This window comes from Anoplopoma fimbria, chromosome 19, assembly GCF_027596085.1.
Source record: "Anoplopoma fimbria isolate UVic2021 breed Golden Eagle Sablefish chromosome 19, Afim_UVic_2022, whole genome shotgun sequence".
NCBI classification, from domain to species: domain Eukaryota; kingdom Metazoa; phylum Chordata; class Actinopteri; order Perciformes; family Anoplopomatidae; genus Anoplopoma; species Anoplopoma fimbria.
The window spans coordinates 8,105,777-8,125,150 of NC_072467.1; the positions used below are offsets into that span (position 1 = coordinate 8,105,777).

At 41.5% G+C, this 19,374-nt stretch overlaps 2 protein-coding genes across 3 annotated transcripts in view; both read right to left on the reverse strand.

Annotated features, from left to right (window-relative positions):
* Nucleotides 1-807: 807 nt before the first annotated feature.
* On the reverse strand, nucleotides 808-2,051 carry kcnj11 (potassium inwardly rectifying channel subfamily J member 11). Its single transcript, XM_054619974.1, has one exon. The coding sequence runs from the start codon at nucleotides 2,049-2,051 to the stop codon at nucleotides 888-890; it is 1,164 nt and encodes a 387-aa protein (XP_054475949.1). The 3' UTR covers nucleotides 808-887.
* A 1,272-nt stretch (nucleotides 2,052-3,323) lies between these two features.
* abcc8 (ATP-binding cassette, sub-family C (CFTR/MRP), member 8) overlaps nucleotides 3,324-19,374 on the reverse strand; it is a 58,476-nt gene continuing 42,425 nt past the window's right edge. For both annotated transcript variants that reach the window (XM_054619510.1, XM_054619511.1), the window contains 19 exons: nucleotides 18,233-18,317; nucleotides 17,788-17,868; nucleotides 16,787-16,924; nucleotides 16,286-16,411; nucleotides 16,005-16,101; nucleotides 14,463-14,710; nucleotides 12,155-12,321; nucleotides 11,470-11,697; nucleotides 10,937-11,029; nucleotides 9,999-10,101; nucleotides 9,479-9,592; nucleotides 8,912-9,032; nucleotides 7,664-7,794; nucleotides 7,499-7,577; nucleotides 7,231-7,339; nucleotides 6,524-6,627; nucleotides 4,888-5,021; nucleotides 3,979-4,041; nucleotides 3,324-3,461 (listed from right to left, as the gene is read on the reverse strand). In XM_054619510.1, the coding sequence (XP_054475485.1) occupies nucleotides 3,324-3,461; nucleotides 3,979-4,041; nucleotides 4,888-5,021; nucleotides 6,524-6,627; nucleotides 7,231-7,339; nucleotides 7,499-7,577; nucleotides 7,664-7,794; nucleotides 8,912-9,032; nucleotides 9,479-9,592; nucleotides 9,999-10,101; nucleotides 10,937-11,029; nucleotides 11,470-11,697; nucleotides 12,155-12,321; nucleotides 14,463-14,710; nucleotides 16,005-16,101; nucleotides 16,286-16,411; nucleotides 16,787-16,924; nucleotides 17,788-17,868; nucleotides 18,233-18,317 (2,359 nt within the window). The remainder of the gene's footprint in view (nucleotides 3,462-3,978; nucleotides 4,042-4,887; nucleotides 5,022-6,523; nucleotides 6,628-7,230; nucleotides 7,340-7,498; nucleotides 7,578-7,663; nucleotides 7,795-8,911; nucleotides 9,033-9,478; nucleotides 9,593-9,998; nucleotides 10,102-10,936; nucleotides 11,030-11,469; nucleotides 11,698-12,154; nucleotides 12,322-14,462; nucleotides 14,711-16,004; nucleotides 16,102-16,285; nucleotides 16,412-16,786; nucleotides 16,925-17,787; nucleotides 17,869-18,232; nucleotides 18,318-19,374) is intronic.

The following is a 19,374-nucleotide window of genomic DNA, read 5'->3' on the forward strand; positions in this document are numbered from 1 at the left end:
AAAGCAGTTGTGGTATAGTATGGTGCTAAAATGTGCTTATCTGATATCCTAAAAAACAGTTATAGTACACTGTTAAAAAGTTGTATAGTGTGCAAAATATACAAATGGCAAAGCCATTAAGAATATCGTAAAAAAACTCATACTATTGTTTGCCATAAAAGTCATTGTACATCATGCTCTAAAAAAGTCATAGTATAGAATGTCATAGAAACAGTTATAGTATGACATACAAATCTCTAAGTATAATTAAGAGAAAATGGAAGAGTACAGCATGCTTGGATGTGTTTACTCAGCAGTGATAACATTAAATAACAATTGTTGATCTACAGAAGAATTTATATTTGAAAGCAATACAGACTGCATGAAAGCCTAACTGCACTATATTCAACAAAATACAAAATCTTATATTTTGAATTGTTACCTGCCTTGAATACAGACGCTTCATAACACATTATAAATTTGTTCTCACAAAAGCTTGTCAGACCCGAGACTATATGGAAGTGCAATACTAAATTATTGAATGTGCCTTTAAATCATATAATTGTTCCCTCAGTCCACAAAAGCACTTGAAGGATTCTCCTTTATTGCTTTTAATTACATGCACACACTCATAATTTAAAAAGAAAAAAAATGATCAAACACATAAGAACTGAACTTTCTGTTCATTCTGGGTGCATTCTGTGATCCTCAGTACAAATCTTGCTAATGTGCGCATACATCTGACTGCACAGAAACATCTGATGTGAATTATTGATTAGAGACACTCCATAACAAACACACGTTCATTATAAATATAAACATCACGTTGTCATTTAACTATTCATCAAACTTAAATAATCAATAGTAATATAAAAAGCTGGCAGTCATGGTTCACATGGATCATCAGTTCACTCGGTCTCCTTCCTGGACCTGCGGACCGTCGCGGTGCCCTTCCTCCTTCTCACGGTCGCCCGCAAGGTGGCGCCCTCGTTCAGTTTAAACCGAGCGATTCCGCCTTCCTCGTCCAGTCTCTTGGCGCTGCAGCACGGTGTCGGGACCTTCATGGTGTTACCGAACTTGGAGTAGTCCACCGCGTACATGCCGTCCTCCTCGGACACTGTGGGGACGAAGCGCTGCCCCCACAGGATCTCCTCCGAGATGTAGGAGGTCCTGGCCTGGGTGGTGATGCCCGTGGTCTCCACCACCCCCTCCAGCACCGCGATCACCTCGATGGCATCGTGCTGCAGGTCAAAAGCGGACATCTCATACAGAGGGCTGTCCTTGTCGATCACGTGACAGATGATTAGTGGGGACACCAGGAAGACGCCGTTGGTGCCCACCGGGTTATCCATGTGGATGTCTATCTGGTCCAGAGGCACCACCTCGCCCTCCTTGGTGGTGCTTCTCCTGACCACCTGCAACCGCACGGTGGCGCTGATGATCATGCTTTTCCTCAGATCCCCGAGGCGCATCATGAAGCACAGCTTGTTGTTGCGGATGGAGATGACTGCGTGTTTGCTGAAAATGAGCGTCTCTGCGCGCCGATTGGCCTGCGCCGTCTTCATGAAGATGCAGCCGAGCATGATGGCGTTGATTAACAGTCCGACTATGTTCTGCACGATCAGGACGATGATGGCGGAGACGCACTCCTCCGTGACCATCCGACCCCCGAAGCCGATGGTCACCTGGACCTCTATGGAGAAGAGGAAGGCGGAGGAGAAGGAGTGGATGTCCGTTACGCACGGGACGAAGTCGTCTCCTCTCTTGTCCAAGTCGCCGTGCGCAAACGCAATGAGCCACCAGATCATCCCGAAGAGGAGCCAGCTGCACAGAAAGGACATGGTGAAAATGATAAGCGTGTGGAGCCATTTTAAATCAACGAGAGTGGTGAAGACGTCCTGCAAGAATCGGCCCTGTTCTCGGATGTTGGTGTGCGCTACATTGCAGGTGCCGTTCTTGGCGACGAACCGTGCTTTCCTCGGTTTGGCCTTAAACAACTTTGGCTGCAGGACACCTTCAGACAGACGAGTCAGCAAGTAATCCTCAGGAATGAGTCCTTTCCTGGACAACATAGCGCTCCCATATTATGGACCCGCAGCCTCTTGGCTTTGAATGGTTCTCGTCCGTGCCCTGCTAAAGATGAATTATTGTTTTCCCTCTTCCTCGGTGTCTTTTCGTGCAGCTGTCCAGCGCAGTATAGTCTCGTTGTCTGTTTTCTGGAGGTGTGTGCGCTCCTCACGTTGCCTCCAGATCAGTTGCGCTCCACCACCGCGAATTCCCAGGAGAAAAATTCTTCTTCCAACTCCACAGTTGTCGCCGTCACTCACACCACCCACAGACAGGGCATAGATACACCACCCACAGACAGGGCATAGATACACCACCCACAGACAGGGCATAGATACACCACCCACAGACAGGGCATAGATGCGCCACTCCGCCCTGTCCCATAGAGGATTGCTCCAGTGTGCACACTCGCTGCGGAAATTCAGTGAGATGTAAAAATGTTGATGCTGGAGCGTAATGGGCCTCTGAGTTGAGTTTTTTTTTTTATCACCTTTGGATCGGAAGGCAGGCTTTAGAGGCACATTGGGCTGACTCCGCCACTTCACTGTAGCCTGGTAACGTGAGATGGAGTTGTGAGGTAGGCCGACCCTAAGGTGCCCTTCCTTTGATTATTTTCAATGAGAATGCGGAAGTGGGCCCATTACGCATCACTGGCAGCTCTGAATATATAAAGGGGTTAAATATAGGACACGCTACAGTAAACCATCTTCAGGCTGTATGCTGTAAACTGTGTTTTACATGAATAGAAAAGTGTGTTCCTGTTCAGCCACAGGACCATTTATATCTACATACAGGTTTTTTTTTTTAAATCTGCTGGGCTTTCTCCTTTCCATTCCATCAATGGGAACTTTATCTTACAGGCGGCTGTGCTCCTCTGTAACTTTCTAATGTCACATGTCAGCCCTGGCTGCAGCTGACACGGTTGCTCATCCCACTGTGACACCACTATGTATATGAAGATGAGCCACACTATGCTGTGTTTCTGCCTAGTAGTCCTTGCTGGACAGAATAGTGTTCTCCTCAGCTCATTTTAAACCTGCAAGCTGCTGCTGATGATTCATATGTTTCATATATGTCATAAAGTTTAACTCACACAAGCACAAAACACTTTGGAAATCATCCCAGTCCTTTTCCTGACAAACCCCCAACAAAGTTCACACATGTTAATGATCATTTATGTTTTATTAACAAAGAATTAACTTTTTATATACAAATATTATACAACATGTTTAAAAAATAAAAGGAATATATATTCTAATGCTTCCTCCATTCTTGTGCTACTTGTCTGCTCGCACAAAGGAGGTGAAGACGCTGTCCTCTTTGTCCAGCAGGGCCTGGGGCCTGTCGTACTCCAGGATGATCCCCCGCTTCATCACAATCACTAGGTCGGCATTCAGGATAGTGTGGACGCGATGCTGTGCGGCGGAGGGGAAAACCAGTCACTTCATTGACACTTAATGAGTCTTTTGAAACAAAAATAAATGCTTTATCATACAAAATTTCATTTTTACACAAATAAGCACAACTTGACTGAAACTGGCTGTTAAGTATGAGATGAAATAAGAGCTTCTGGTTCAAGAAAATGTTCCTCCACAGTGAAATATGAAATATCTAAAGGTGAAGAGTTCTGACATTAGAATATTCAGTTCTTTTTTATTACTTTATCGTGAAATAAACGTAAGAATTCAGAGGTAACATTTCCCAGAAGGTCTCTGATTTTCCCTTTCCTTCATTTCTCTTACCTTTTAATTTACAGCATTATCCCACAAAAATAGTTTGAAATAGTTTTCTGTCCACTCTGCATCTGTTTGCTTTGTATCACTTTACAAGGTCTGCATCAGCAGTGCAGGATGAAGGTCAGCGCTCTCAGGGGGAAATGGGAGAGCTGCATGCATTACTGTAAATATCAGACAGTGCGGGGGAGATACTCACTGCTATAGTTACTACTGTTCGGTCCGCAAAAGCAGTCATCACCACTTTCTGCAGGATGCTCTCCTGTGAGGACAGAGAAGGCTGACTTACTTCATGTTGACTGAGAATCAAGGACATAAACAAAGTAAAAGAAAAGGAGCATTTCTCACAGATAACATGTTCCTTCGTACTGTTCAACCCTGTCGAAGATTATTTTTCAAACTGTCACCTTTCTCATTCCTCATCTTAGTGTCCCTGATTTAACGCTTGACTGTGTTTCCTCGAGGGCAGTGCAGCTTCATTGTAGGCTAGAAATGTCGCTCTTTGTGACCGATCATTCTGGAACAGGTCTTAAGTATAAAATCACTGACTCCCCTCAGGCTCTGAGTATTTTCCCTCCTTTTATTTCGTTCTTTCTGCATCATGCACACCTCCTCCACTCAGGCTTTCCTTTTATCCTCCTCTTATCTAAAAAAAAAAGCATCACGTTAAGGTGAAACCCTTGACCCCAAACTGATAAGGTCACTTCCATAATAACAAATCTTTTTACAAATGGACTGTGAGCTAACAACAACAAAATCAAAATTATTATTTAATTTTTTATTTATTTATTTATTTCTGATCAGTTGAGAGACACACAATGCACATTTTCAATCCCTAACTTTTAACTCCAGTAACTTCAATTATATGTAAAAAAGAAAACACAGACTGTGCCTTTGAGCTAACTGGTTTTCTCTCTGTTTCATGCCTGTAAGAAAATTACCTTGTGAACTTCACTTCATCCTTCACGTTGGGTAAACCTCTTTTCTCCACCATATCCTTCATTTCAGTTCCTCTAATTTCCGTAATTATCTTTCCATTTTACTGCTAATTCCCTCTGTATGCCTTTTACCACCTCACAGTGCTCTCTTGTACCCAAAACACACTGACCGTTGCCATGTCTATGGACGCAGTGGCTTCGTCCATGATAAGGATGCTGCTCTTCCTGACGAAGGCTCTGGCCAGACAGAACAGTTGTCTCTGACCCTGACTGAAATTTTCTCCTCCCTCTGTAACCATGGCATCTGAATAAAATAAAATACATTAATATTGTTATTTTTCATATTTATGTACATTCATATTAAGCATACAGATTTAGATTTTAAATCAGAGACTGCTTTATATGTAACATTTGACATTACATTAGCACTACGCTATGATTTCAAAAGAGAGGGCAAAGTTAATTGGACATTAACCTCACACAGATCAATATCTTATTGATTTTCCATTCATGTCCCTGTGTTACAAATGAGGCATGAAACAATTCTTGAAAAACTTAACAGTTTAATATGTCTATCAGTTTGTAGTTTTTTTGGGGGCATTTTCATCTTCACTGGGCAGTTAAATATTAAAGAGATAGACAGGAACCAAGGGCGGAGAGAGAGAGAGAGGTATAACAATGAAACAGCAGGTTTTATATGATGCAAGAGATGAAGTGTGATGAATTTTTCAAAAAATGATAATCAAACTAAATTCTATATGATAAATAACAGCCTATATTAGGTGTTTATCTTGAAATAAGTATATTGTTTAATGAAGTAAAACACTCGTTTTTAATTTCACAAGCTAACATCTTTTAGAAAACTCAATCCCAATCTCTGCAGTAAAAGCTCACTGCAAATAACCGTTGTCTGCTTTATATGCAGCACAAGACTCTACATTGACCCTAAGCTGTTACTTTAATTTAATTAAAGGGTAAACTAAATTGGTCTATTACCCCTGGGTACAGATCAATATCTTAGCAAACATTTGGCTCCAGTAAACTTAAACTAAAGCAGTGAGTAGCTCAGTTTCGACACACACACACACACACACACACACACACACACACACACACACACACACACACACACACACACACACACACACACACACACACACACACACACACACACACACACACACACACACACACACACACACACACACACACACATTTGTCAGTGTTACATCGACTGAAGCACGAGAAAAGAGCAGCAGCAGTCTATTATTCCACCAGAGTGGGGACTACTTTCTCGGAAGAGTAAAGGACTTCAGAGACATAAAAACCTGGGTGATAAACTTCAAACCAACAGCAGCTAAAGTGAGACACCATGAAGAGGTGTGGCTCCATGCATCAGCATGCCAAACAGTTATGATGTGTGTAGACTAAGAGGAACACGGCTCTCGGTTTATGTCTGATCTGATGGTGAGACTGCAGCAGTCTGAATCTGTCAGGTCTCCTGCAGAATAACTATGACCTGAAGAGAGCTAACAATAATGTGCCTGTAAAACTTTACAGGACAAAGCAGCATCAGATATTATACAGCTAAGACAGGGATTTAAAAGATTCATGCTCATGTGTTATCTAATACAACAGCCTGATCCTTGTGAAGAGAAACAGACACAAATCTGCCTAAAGCACTTCCCTCCATCCTTAGACCTTTGGTTTGGATAGAAAGCAAGAAACCCCAGGAAGATGAACAGACTAGCTCACACACACAGAGAAAAACACACACACACATTTAAGTGACCACATATTTCTCACCCAGGCCTCCTGGGAGGGATTTAACAACAGGCTTCAGCTGAGCGATCTCCAGAGCTTCCCATAGCATCTCATCTGTAGCCTTCATCTCTGGGTCCAGGTTGAACCTACACACACACACACACACACACACACACACACACACACACACACACACACACACACACACACACACACACACACACACACACACACACACACACACACACACACACACACACACACACACACACACAAACATACATGCAGGCACATACACAAGTATTAATATACTTTTCTAATTCTCTCATGACCTTGATCTATTAGAAGTAGCTAATCACTCCCCAATCAGCATACTTTTACATTATTTGACTTACTAAAATATTGAAAACTGCAGTCTGACAGCATCACAAAGCTTCCTTACATGTATCATCATCTGTTCTCCTCTGACATGACAAAGCTTTTATGGTCACTGTCCACATCGTCTCTTTCCCTCTCTCACTGGCTGTCTTGCTTTTATGACACAGTCTAAAAATAATTAGGGGAGTTTTCAGAGGAATGTCCTCTTATCTACAAACCCTCAGCTGTACTCTTGCTTCAGATGAGTGTCTGTAAAGTGTGTCCCAGTGGGCCAGCTGGCTCACTTACTGGAGATTATCAAAACTCAATTATCAGCTCTGTGACGAGTCATCCTGCCGGTAAAATGAATTGTGAAGTGAAGTTCACCGTACCGGATTGCACCGCTGAACAGGAAGGGGTCTTGAAGGATGATGGACAAGCGAGACCTGAGCGTCTGCAGAGGCAGCTTGGCGATGTCAATGCCATCGATTACAATCCTCCCTGTGAAAGAAAAAAATCACGAACCACAAGAAAACACATCACACATAGACTACATTACAGAGTTCAGATTTTTCTTGCTAGAGTTCCATGTAAAAGCTTTCTCATAGTCCTCTTAATGTACTGCATTTTACATTACAAGGAGTTGATGTTTTGCTATACCCTCAAACGTGTCCACCATGCGGAAGAAGGCCAAGGAGAAAGAGGATTTGCCACTGCCTGTCCTGCCACAGATTCCCACCTGAAAACAAACAAGTCCCAGTCAACATTATCATCAACATTCAGTCATTGATTTTTTTGTTTCACAGGTTTCCTCAGTTTGTCTACCTTCTGCCCGGGGTTAATGTTTGCGTTGACATTTTTGAGCACCGGCTTCAGCGTTGCGTCGTATCGGACACTCAAATTTTGGATCTTGATCTCTCCCTCTTGGGGCCAGCTGTCAGGGACCTGAGACACAGCTGAGACAGATGCAGAAACATCAGTGGAGTTTGAGCTTTCCCCTTTTTAACCCCTTCATATAATGGGTTATAACTGTTATATCTAAATTTGTGATCACTGGAGTAGGATTAATATAATTTTTAAATTCTGTTTAAATTCATTAACAATGTGTTTTAATGCTAAAAGCCACTGGCCTTTTTCCAAAATCCCTTCTAGCTGAAATAAAACATGCATGTATGATAGATTACTAGGATATAAAGGCAGTGGGATAAAGATTCATTTCTCATAAACATAATGATGCCCCTTGGGATGACAATGATAAATGTGTACTAGATGTAGTCTTCACTTCAAGACTAAATTTAAATGTAATATATGGCTTGATCTTGTAGAGTCAAAGTGTTAAATTGTGGCAACACACAGATAGTCAGTGGTAGTGTTTATAATGTGAATCCAGGATATCAAATGTTAATCCGAAATTTTCTGAAGGGTTCATAGTTATATATTTCTTAAATCACTTGGCAGGGAACGATCTGACTGCAATCTGGCCTCACTGTGGACTCACGAAAATAAAGCCTTTGGCAATAAACTAACTATGTGGAGGTAAGATAATAAAAACAAACAGCGCAGAACATGCGCATCTGCTGATCCTTAAGACAGACTGGATGAACATCTGCAACATAAGGCATTGGTAACATAACATGCTGAATAAAACACCAGACAGTAAGTAGCTCATCAGTTTCACATTTGTAAGCCTTTTATACCAGACATTAATATGCTCAGCCACAGGTTCATATCCAGGTTGTGGAAATTGTAGTGTGTTGTGGTCAGGGTATAAGAGTTGGCAGCAAAACGTTGCGCAGCAACAACAACATTTGGATTGAGGTTGCTAGATCAAGGAGGTAAAGACGTTACCAGCTGAAACACTGTCGCGCTTATTCATTTTGAAAGTGGCCAATGGTGTAATTTCATCTCTCACTCAGTGACTCAGTCAGTCAGTGACAGACCTCATGTTTGTAGTGCTGGCTTCGCCTTGCTGCAGCCAAAAACCTCAGACAAGAAACCACAAATGTCCCCCGGTTGAATTGGTGAAAAGAGGTTTATTTTAAGATGGAACTGTGTGTGTGTTGCTGCACTCACTGAGCAGTCCCTCATAATTCTCCGGTTCAGTTTTGAGCAGGCTGTTAATTCTCTTGACTGAGCCAAGCTGTACTTCCATATCTGCCAGGTTACGCACCATCCAGTTCATGTAGTTGGATACCTGATACAAATTTGGAGAGGGAGAAGGAGGAGTAGAAAGAGGAGGAGGAGGTGGTGGAGTTTTGAGGAGATTAATTTTAGGCACACACTCCATTACATTACTTAATTACCAATATTTTTATTAAGCTTTTTTTATATTCAATATAATCCAACAAATTCTTCATAATAATCAAAACCCAAAGTAATGAGTATGAAAAACTAAAATATAATTAAATATACTAAGAGCAGTACAAAAAACATTATTCTAAATTGGCAAACAAAAAAAAGTTTGGTAATCATGTAGAATATGCACAATTTGCAGCTTAAATGTGTAAAACCACCTGAAATGTCCTTAAAGACAGCAGTTAACAAGCAATAAAATACACACACACACACACACACACACACACACACACACACACACACACACACACACACACACACACACACGCACACACACAGTCTCACCATGAGTGCATATGTCAGTCCCAGCCCCACTAGACCGGGGGACAGCTGGTTGTAGAGAGAGTTACTGATGGAGGCTACAGCTGCCACCAACACAACACAGGCTCCAATATACTCCTGCAGAGAGAGACAATGTCAACTTCACAACAGGAAGATGATGCATCGCTGAGTAATTCAAAAAGGTGAATTAAAAAAACGCAGATCCATCAAAGAAGATCAGTTTGTTGTCGACATATACAACAAAGATGGACATGCTGCAAAAAAGCCCTGTTTGTTTTCTTTTGCATTCTCTGTCAAACTGTGAAATACGAGAAGCCAAATTAGCTGTGAGCCGCATGCAGTCGATACATAATACATCACATGAAGAGCACAGAATGTGATCTTAATAATGAGTGATGAAAAATACTGTTTTTCAGGATTCCAACAGAGGGAGCCAGCAACATCAACAGCTGATGTCTGACAAACAGTAAACAGGACTAAGCTGAATGTCACAGCCCTCAAAAAAAAAGGGACGAATCATTACCATTCGGACTTCCAGCCAACGGTTGGCTGCTGTGAGGAAGAGAGAAGCGATGTTGTTGGCGTCAGTGAACTGCAGTAACCTCTGTCTGAACCTGGGCTCATACCTGTTGATGGAAAAAGACACGTCTCATTCTTATTTGTGTCCTGAAAGTCCATCTGCCAGACTGGCTCAGTGTCAGCAATAACCAATTAACTAATGCTGATGTAATATATTATATGAATAATTAAACTACTGGACTTGTGTTTTGAATAATAGATACATATCAAAATCATTACAGGAAGTTAAATAGTAATAATGACACAGAAGAAAACTAATAAAATTGAGCTGAAAATATGAGGTATTTCTGAGCGGACAACATATTAAACATATCAAACTAATGTTGGAAGACAAAAAAATTACAAAAAACTATAGAGTAATAATTTGTGCATTTGTCCCAGGCATTTTCCACAAAAAAGTAAGTTTTTAAAATAACATCTACTCCTTCTACCTTATTGAAAAAAATCTGAATATGTGAATACTTTTGTTTTAAAAACTTTGAACTGCTGGACCCAAGATATCTTCACTAAAAAGTCCATTCACAGTATGTATGCAATGGAGATTTAAAGTTTCCACAACAAGTTGCATTTTGGACCATGATTGGATCCCAAACTTGTTGTGATGTCACTAAATAATTTAGTAAGTGCACGTGTTTAACTGTGTACCTAACTGAGATTTAACTGAGATTGAAGGTGAGCAAAGAGAAACTTTGCCGCTTCAACAGATCGATGTGTAAACAGACTCTTAGCGTTGAGCTCTGCACAAACATCATTCTGCATAGTGAAGCTCCAACATCCAAGTGAAGTAACAAGAAGCACATTTTTAATCCCTCTTAAACAATGTTGTACAATAATACTGTTGCTTTTTCAGTTAAAATAGTTCACCCTGTTTTTAATAATCACCTGAGGGCCCTTATAGTGGTAAGACCTTCCACCGTCTCAGAGAAGTGGCAGAGTAGAGGGAGTTGGGTGCTCTCCTCCAGCTGGTGCAGGTCCCTGACCAAAAGACAGAGGACACAGTAAAAAGGGAAATATCAACAGAAGCAAAGTTCAAATAATATCAAAGGTTGTAAGGTTGAAGGGGCGAGGAAAGCATAACTGCACGGTTGAACAGGTTCAGAGAACACTTGAATCAAATGAACAGTATAAGGAATATAAGCACTAGAGCACTGGTGAAAAGAGGGGTAAAAGGACAAATCCCACATCCTGTTTTGACAAAATAAATCTAATTGTAATCACCAAAAAGTTTGTTATTTATGGGAAATCTATTTTTGGGCAGAAAAAGTCAAATTCAAATATGTTAAGCTAAAAAAATCAATACCAGAATGAGCCTTTAAAACCTTTTGTGTGTAATTGTAGAATGTAAATTATTAAGAGGAAGACATCCAGTGATGAAAACATCAGTGACATCCGACCCTCCGTTCAATCCAACTCACCTTGAGGCCACCCGGAAGTATTTCTGCATGAAGTAGCAGGTGACGGCCAGCGGCAGGAGGGCGAAAAGAAAGACGGGGGTCACATAGGAGATGACGCCCAGAGCAGACACACACAGCAGGGTGGAGCGGGAGAGGCACTCCAGGGTGCAGGGGATGTGCTGGTCTATTGTGTTTGTGTCCGTGGAAAACCTGTTGAGGATGCTGCCGAGCGGAGTCGTCTCAAACAGCCTGGATGGATGAAAATATGTCATTTACACTTTATCCTTTTAATAATTTAACCTCAAAACGGTTTTATTTTCCCAGATTACATTTTTTCTACAAGCTTTATATTTTATAGATTTCCACATAACAACTACAATAAGACAAAAATACTAGCTGTGTATGTGAGTGTATATACAGAACATGTAGGTGTGTTATGTGCATGTGAGCTTCTTATGTAAGTGATGTCTCCTAGGTTTTGTGTGATGAAAGCAGATGGTGCTCTGTAGCTCTGAGTAATGGGGCGAAGAAGATGCTTTTAAAGTCGTTTCTATGTTCAAATTATCTGTTCCAGCACACACACAGTATCAGCACGCTCACCTCTCTTTCAAACGTAACGGCAGAGCTGCAGCCCCCCCACACACACGCACACACACACACACACACACTCACACACTCACATACATGCACACACTGAGCGTCGAACCTCATGGGGGCCAGGATGATCTTGTTGAGCAGGTAGTGGTGCAGCTCTTTGGCCACTTTGAGGCCTGTCCACTCCACAGCCACGGAGGTGGCAAGACAGAGGACGATGCCCAGTAAGCACAGCACGCTGAACACTGACAGATACCACGAGTGACTGAAGGCACAGCCCTACAGAGAGAGAGAGAGAGTTATTAAAGACATGATTACAGCTGTGTTTGTGTGTTTGAGGAGGTGAAAGAGAGCGGGGGTATTCTTGTACTGCAATTATAAACATAATTAAACTCTGAGGCGGGTTAAACACCACCTATCTAATGTGACAGAAGCCAGCGAAGCTATAAAAGCTGATCTAGCAACATTTAAACTTTTCGTTTAGAGATTTTGTTCTTGACTGATCCTTTCCATTTTCTCCTCAATTTACCACCTACAGCTTTTAGTTTTTTCATTGATTCTCAGTCAAACTTTTCTACCTTCATTTAGTATTCGGTAAAGTATTCACACAGCTCTTGTAGCTCTTTTTCATTTTACTTTTTGGTGTATTGCAGTATTTTCTTGCACATCTGCGCTTCTCACAAGCTGTTGAATTGCTCTGAGCACATCCACCGTCACTCTTCCTCTGTCTCTCACCCATTACGCTTCACTTATACCAGAGACGTAACATGGAAACATGTGGATTACACTTAAACCTGGCCTTGGCCATTTCCACATGGTAGTACTGCGAGTGCGAAAGCGTGGCATTATACAAGTTGGGGGGGGGGGGCAGGCACTCTTGGTTAATCCATTTGAAAAAGTTATGTTGTGAACTTCAGCATTAAGTCTCCTCCTTTCTTCACTCTCAGGCAGCACCCTTGCAGTAACATGCCGTCTCAGTATTGTGCCAGAGTTGTGTGTTTGATAGCAGAACAGGACTTCTGAGTGTCTACAGAGCATTGCAGATTAGATAAACCTGGCAACAACTGCTCTGTTTGTACAACAGGACAACACAATGCACTTAAAACAAAACAGTTGACTCTGTCTTTGGCCTCTACACGTGTGAAATATGACTTAGCGTTGCAATTCACAGGACCGACACACACATATATATATATATAACTGTTAATAATAGAGCTGCATCACTGCTCCTGGAACATGACAAGCCTCCAACAGCTGGTGTGAACCCGACGTGTGAACGAAGCAGCTTAACCTTCACCGAAACTGATATTGGGTTTCTGAGCGAGAGTGAGTGTGCTTTCTCTACTTTCTCTGAATGTGTTGTCGTGTGTGTGTAAGTGCCAGTTAGAGACTATATTGGGGAAGAGGACGCTGACGAAAGACGAGCCTAAAACAGAATGAAGGTGAAGAAGTTTATAAAGGTGACAAATTGTCTTTCACCCACACGCATACTTTAATCTGTTGTTTCTAAATTAAGATAAGGGTTTTATTCCAGTTGTGACTAAAAGCCTTAGAGATAATTTATGTATATGATTTCTACAGCTAAATCAACCACTCTACATAAAACAAAGCTCTGCATGTTTACATTTCCCAGCAGAACGTTCTCAGAGACAATCAATGCATTGTTGTTTCTCTAACATGCAGATGGGTCTGAGCTGCAGTTGCTTCAGGGTGTGTTAGCAAACGCTCCATCTGGAGTTGGCGGTGTCTGTGTTTGTGTTTCAGGTCAGTGCTGCTCAACTGAGATTCACAGGAGAATTTGTGTGAAAATGGTTATGTAATTTCACTACAGCGTTGTCTGAAAAAAATAAGTCTGCAACCAATATTTTCATTATTGATTAAAGTGCAAAATATTTTTGCATTTTATTGGTTAATTGTGTGGTCTATAAATGTCTTAGAATTGTGAAAAAATGCTGTAACAATTTCCTGAAGCCTACAATGATCAAATTGATCAATTTGTATGACCAACAGTCAAAAACCTAAAGATTACCGGGGTACTATCACATAAGACAATGTTTCACCTCCTTTTTAAATTTTGAACACTTTTCAAAAAAGAAGTGTCAGAAGTCTATAAATCACAAGTTTTGAACTCCTCAAATCATCTAATTTTAATCCAAAACTATACAATATATTTACAAAACATGCAAAGATCGGAGATAAGACTGGATAAGCAGTACATCCTCATTGAGAAGCTACAACTAGAGAATGTGTGTGTTTTTTAAGGGAAAATAAATAAAACGAGAGAAATCTGTCCCCTTAAAGAGTGACAATCAAAAAAAACTTCATAACTTAAGACTGCTGATCAACACAGAACCAAAGAGCATTTTGTCCGGATAACAACAAATCTTCTTAAACAGAAATCCTTCAACTCAGTCGCTCACCTGAACGACGGTACAGTTGTGAGCTGTTGCTTCAATCTTGGCTGCGATGACGCGTGACGTCCAGTGTGCCAGCCAGTAGTCGATGGCGACCATGAGGGAGTGTTTGAGGAGCTGAGACAGGAGGAGCAGGGCGAGCAGGAGGAACCCAGCGGAGGACAGGTAGGTGCCACAGGAACGCCAGGGAATGGTGGCACGCTGACGCATGACCTGCGACAGGCTGTCGTCATCGTCGCTCTCAATGGATTCCTCTGCGATCAAGACAGAGACGAGTTAAAATGTTCAAGTGACTTGGTTTTAGTTATTTTGATGGTGAGTTATAGTTATGAGGAAATTATTGCATTTTATAATACATGAATGTGTATAATTGGTGCTTTACATAAAAGGCTTTTTCTGTATTTAACTGTGGTCTCCTCTGCTTTGACTGGAGAAGAAAAGGGAAAGAGGGCCAAATGAGAGGAGCAACCACAGAGAAACAAGCTAAAGGCAACAGCATCTATATGCATGTTCTTAAACACCAAGCAGATGCTCATTCACATGAATGGCATGTTTTTCAGGGGCAACGGAGCAGCCACGACACACTGACTGGGGTTGAGCATCTTCTTAATGACCTCCAGCTTCCTCCCCCACCCCTGATGTATCATATCATATCATGCAGCAAGCTTTGCAGCATGAGGCTGCACGGGGGAGTCTACAAGTCGGTGGCAAAAAGGAAGCAGGAGAGCGGAGGAGGAAAAGAAAGGGAGAGGATGACTAGCAGGGGCCACGGCTACCATCATCTACTGTGCAATCATGCTGGCATTAAGTCGTTTTTTTCGGAGCAGGAGTGACAAATGTGTGGGGAAAATTAAAATGGTGCACGATGATATTCTAAGAAGGTGGTAGAAGCCAATGCCACAGACTTTTTTTTTTCTCAGTTCATGCTTTCTGGCCAAACCTGCTTGATCGAACATGAGAGCACTTGTTGCCGGAGCCATCGCACAAGTCCACTCAGGGGTGCCACCAGCACACAGGAGACAACACAGAACACAGATAAAGAGCACAGCCACTGCACCTTAGTACCTCCCACTAAAGCTGCACATTAAACAGCAGAGACAAATACAAATACAGATACGGAGGTGGTGTCATATCTGGTTGCTGCTGAGGGTCTACAGGGAAGCCAAGTCATGAAACACCAGACCAAGAAGAAGGTCTGGAGCATTTCACACCCATGTCCTGTTTTCTTTTACATAGACAGGATACAGTGAATAAAGAACAAGGGGCAAAAATGGTATACAGGGAACTTGAAATCATTCAAATTATTGCAGTCCTACAAACCAGCAGGTGTTAACATTAAAAACAAGCTGATCAGCTTAAACTTTAATGTAATGTAAGAGGTGCTGCTCCTCAGCAAACACACACAACAGGAGAATTGAAAAGATACTCCGCCTTTTTTATTATTATCATTATACACACATATTCATTATAGTCAAACTAAAACCAGTAAAGGACTGACTGCAGTCCTACAAACATGTAATCAAGATGTATTTTCCTGTGACCTCTCACCTTCCTCGTCCTCTAAAGTCCTGGCGGCCTCTCTGGAGTACATGGCCCTCCGAAGGTTTTTCCTCTCCAGATCTGTCATACTCGCTGCCTCTGTCTCCTAGAGGAGATATAAAGAAAAGCTTGTGATTCTACCCAGAATTCTAAAGACGACAATTTGGTGAGTCAGTAAGCAAACATCTAGGTAATCAAACTGTCATTCTAAGCAGCGCTGGATGAATGAACCTCTCCTGAATCTGAAAACTGTCAAATCAACGCTCTTCGAATGTCCAGTAATTAATTACCGACTCAAAATCCTGGTCCTGTCTGTTCATCAGCGTTTTCCAATGCTCAAAGAGTTCAGGCTCAGAATTCTGGATGTCTTTCAGAGTTCCTTCAGTCTGGATAGTGCCATCTTTCATGGCAATGATCTAATAAAAACATTTACACAAACAGAGACAGAAGAGGAAATGCAATCTTTAGTTATGGGTGACAATGGAAATCAATCCTTATGCTCTCTGGAATCTTTCTGAGATAAACTGTCTGCATCCCAAATGTAATGTTTACATCATGAATAATATAACAGCATCCAACTTATCCGACTTATCATTTACTGTGACTATTAAAGAGTAAAGGGGTCTGTAAATATGACGTTTATTCAGTTAGTTAAGATAATAGCTGCAAATATCTCTGTTTCTCTCTCTCACACACACACACACACACACACACACACACACACACACACACACACACACACACACACACACACACACACACACACACACACACACAAACATAGGTCTTACCCAGTCTGCGTGTGGTAGATACTGAAGTTTGTGTGTGACCAACACCACCGTCCTATCCTCCTCTTTCAGAAGCTTGAGGATGCCATCCTGCATCAGATGGTCACTCAGATGGATATCTAAGGCAGAGAATGGGTCATCCTAAAAAAATGCATAAACAGAAATCACACATTAAATAGGTACTGGGTAAGAATAAGTATTTCCCTGTAACATTAATTATTAATTATTTAATAAGCATCAATCAAAGTTATCTTTTGTAAATAAAAATACTTAGTTACTATTTATTAAGAGTTTATTACTCAAGAATTCAAGAAAGATTATTTACTTGTGGATTGCTTGTGTGTGGTTTGATTAGATTTGACTAATTGATTAATACACCTAAAAATAAATTACCTTGATTGATCGGTTCAGTTATTTTTCAAGAAAAAATGCCCAAATTTGCCGGTCCCAGTTATTATTTAATATGAGTATCTGCTGTCTTTTTGTCATATATGACAGACAATTTAAAATCTAACAACTTTAGACTTAAGTCAGAAAAAACAAGCAAATTGACAACAACACTGTGGCCTCTGAAAAATTGTGAATACCAATAAAAATATATATATTTTACAGTTACTTACCATTTCATGAACTAAACAATTTATTGATTATTGATTGATTAATCTGCAGATCAATTGATAATGAAGCCCCAGTTACAAACATTTAATACAAAGTGATTATAAAAAACTAAGAGGCAGTACAATCTACTGGTAATGGACATTTTTCAACTGTCAGTTGAAAGTTGCATTGAGCTTCTCAACCCTGCGGCTGAGCTTAAGATAGCGTGTTGCTATTTTTGTCAAGTAGGAAGGCATCAGAAATAGCATCACATCTGAGTCGTCAGGTAAAGTTTGACAATGTTTCACTGTGAATACCGATAGTCTACTAACAAGGTTAGTTAAGTGCAATCCATCAACTGAAATCCCTCTTTTGATCAAAATGCGTGCATGAAAACAAAGACTCACCAGAAATACCACGTGGGTCTGTTGGTACAAGGCTCTGGCTACGCTGATACGCTGTTTCTGTCCCCCTGACAGGATGATACCCTGCACAGAAGAGGGCAGAACACTTTGACAAAATATTTGACAACAAAGAGGAGTGAACAACATGATTACATCCGTAAAAGTGTGTAGCACTTGCCCCCAGAGTAACAAAGGAGATCACAGATCATTTCCCGCATTACTGGTGCATGACGAAATCTAACATGACAGTGCTTTGGCTGAACAAGGTCGGTCAAGCTCCCTACACACTAACCTCAAATCCTGGTTGCAAAGTAATGATGACAAATTATTCTGCAATACAGGGAGCCCCAGTGGGAGCTATGGGCAGATCTGGATTTTTGTGTTTGTTTAGATCTGTTAAATAAAAAGACCAAAGAGGAATTCAAAGAAAATCATGAACTTTACTGACCCGCTCACCGATCTCTGTCAGGTCCCCCTGTGGAAGGATGTCGATGTCGGGCTGAAGAGAGCAGGCATCTATGACAGCATTGTACCTGGCAGGCAGAAACAGAGACAGAATACAAATGAGCACAGAGAGCGACTGCTAATACCAGCCAGATGGAAACCATGGGCCCGCTCATTATAAACCTCTAGACAGTAAATTAATTTCAATGATACATATCTTATGTATAATTGGCTGTTATGTATGAATAACGAAAAATCGGAACTGAGCCACAAACACTGAATATTAAAAGAAGAAACAAGTTTCAGCAGCCTCTGTGGTTTAACTTTAAAGATTTTGCCCTGAGCACTCAAGCAACCTTGCTTCAACAGACACAGAAAGAGAAGAGAGACCGATTCAGAGAGCAGAGAGACACACTGGGAACAACATTCATTACTGCATCAGTCATTCATTCATGTTCAGATTCAATGAATCGCATGCTGATAATTTAATTATATCGCTTTCTCTGAATCATCAATTTGGATCTACCCACACAGCCTTGAAGCCACCCTTAGTTCTACATGACAGCTTGACAGTTTTGCAGTTGCTGGAGCTTTGAGAACATTGTGACCTAAAAATATGGGGTTACAGGCTCATAGGTTGATTAAGATTAATTAATGGGAAGTGCCCTAATTAGCTGGATAATCTTACTTTGTGTCACAGTCACACCTGTTCACTCTTCCTGCACTATTTCTCTCAGCTCACAGCCCAGCCCCCTCTCTCTCACCACACTCTCCCTCACTCACCTAATCAGCCTCATGCAGTGCACCTGTCTGCCACGCCCACCTCATCAGCACAATCACTCTCACCTGCTCACTCTGCTGCACTACTCACCTCAGTATAAATACCCCAGTCTCACACACACTCACTGCCAGATCGTTCTCCGCATTATGCCAGACCTTCCAGTGTTATTCCCCGGACTGACTTCCCGTTGCCGACCCCGCTTGTTTGGACTTCTCCGCCTTGCCTCTGCCCCGGTTAACCGACTCAGCCTTCTGTCCCCGACCACGAGATTTGCCTTTGCTCCTTTTGGTTTTTGTCTGCCCGCTCCGCTGACGGATCAGCGCTCTCTAGAGTGGAATATCCCCGTGAGTTATCTCCTGCCTGTC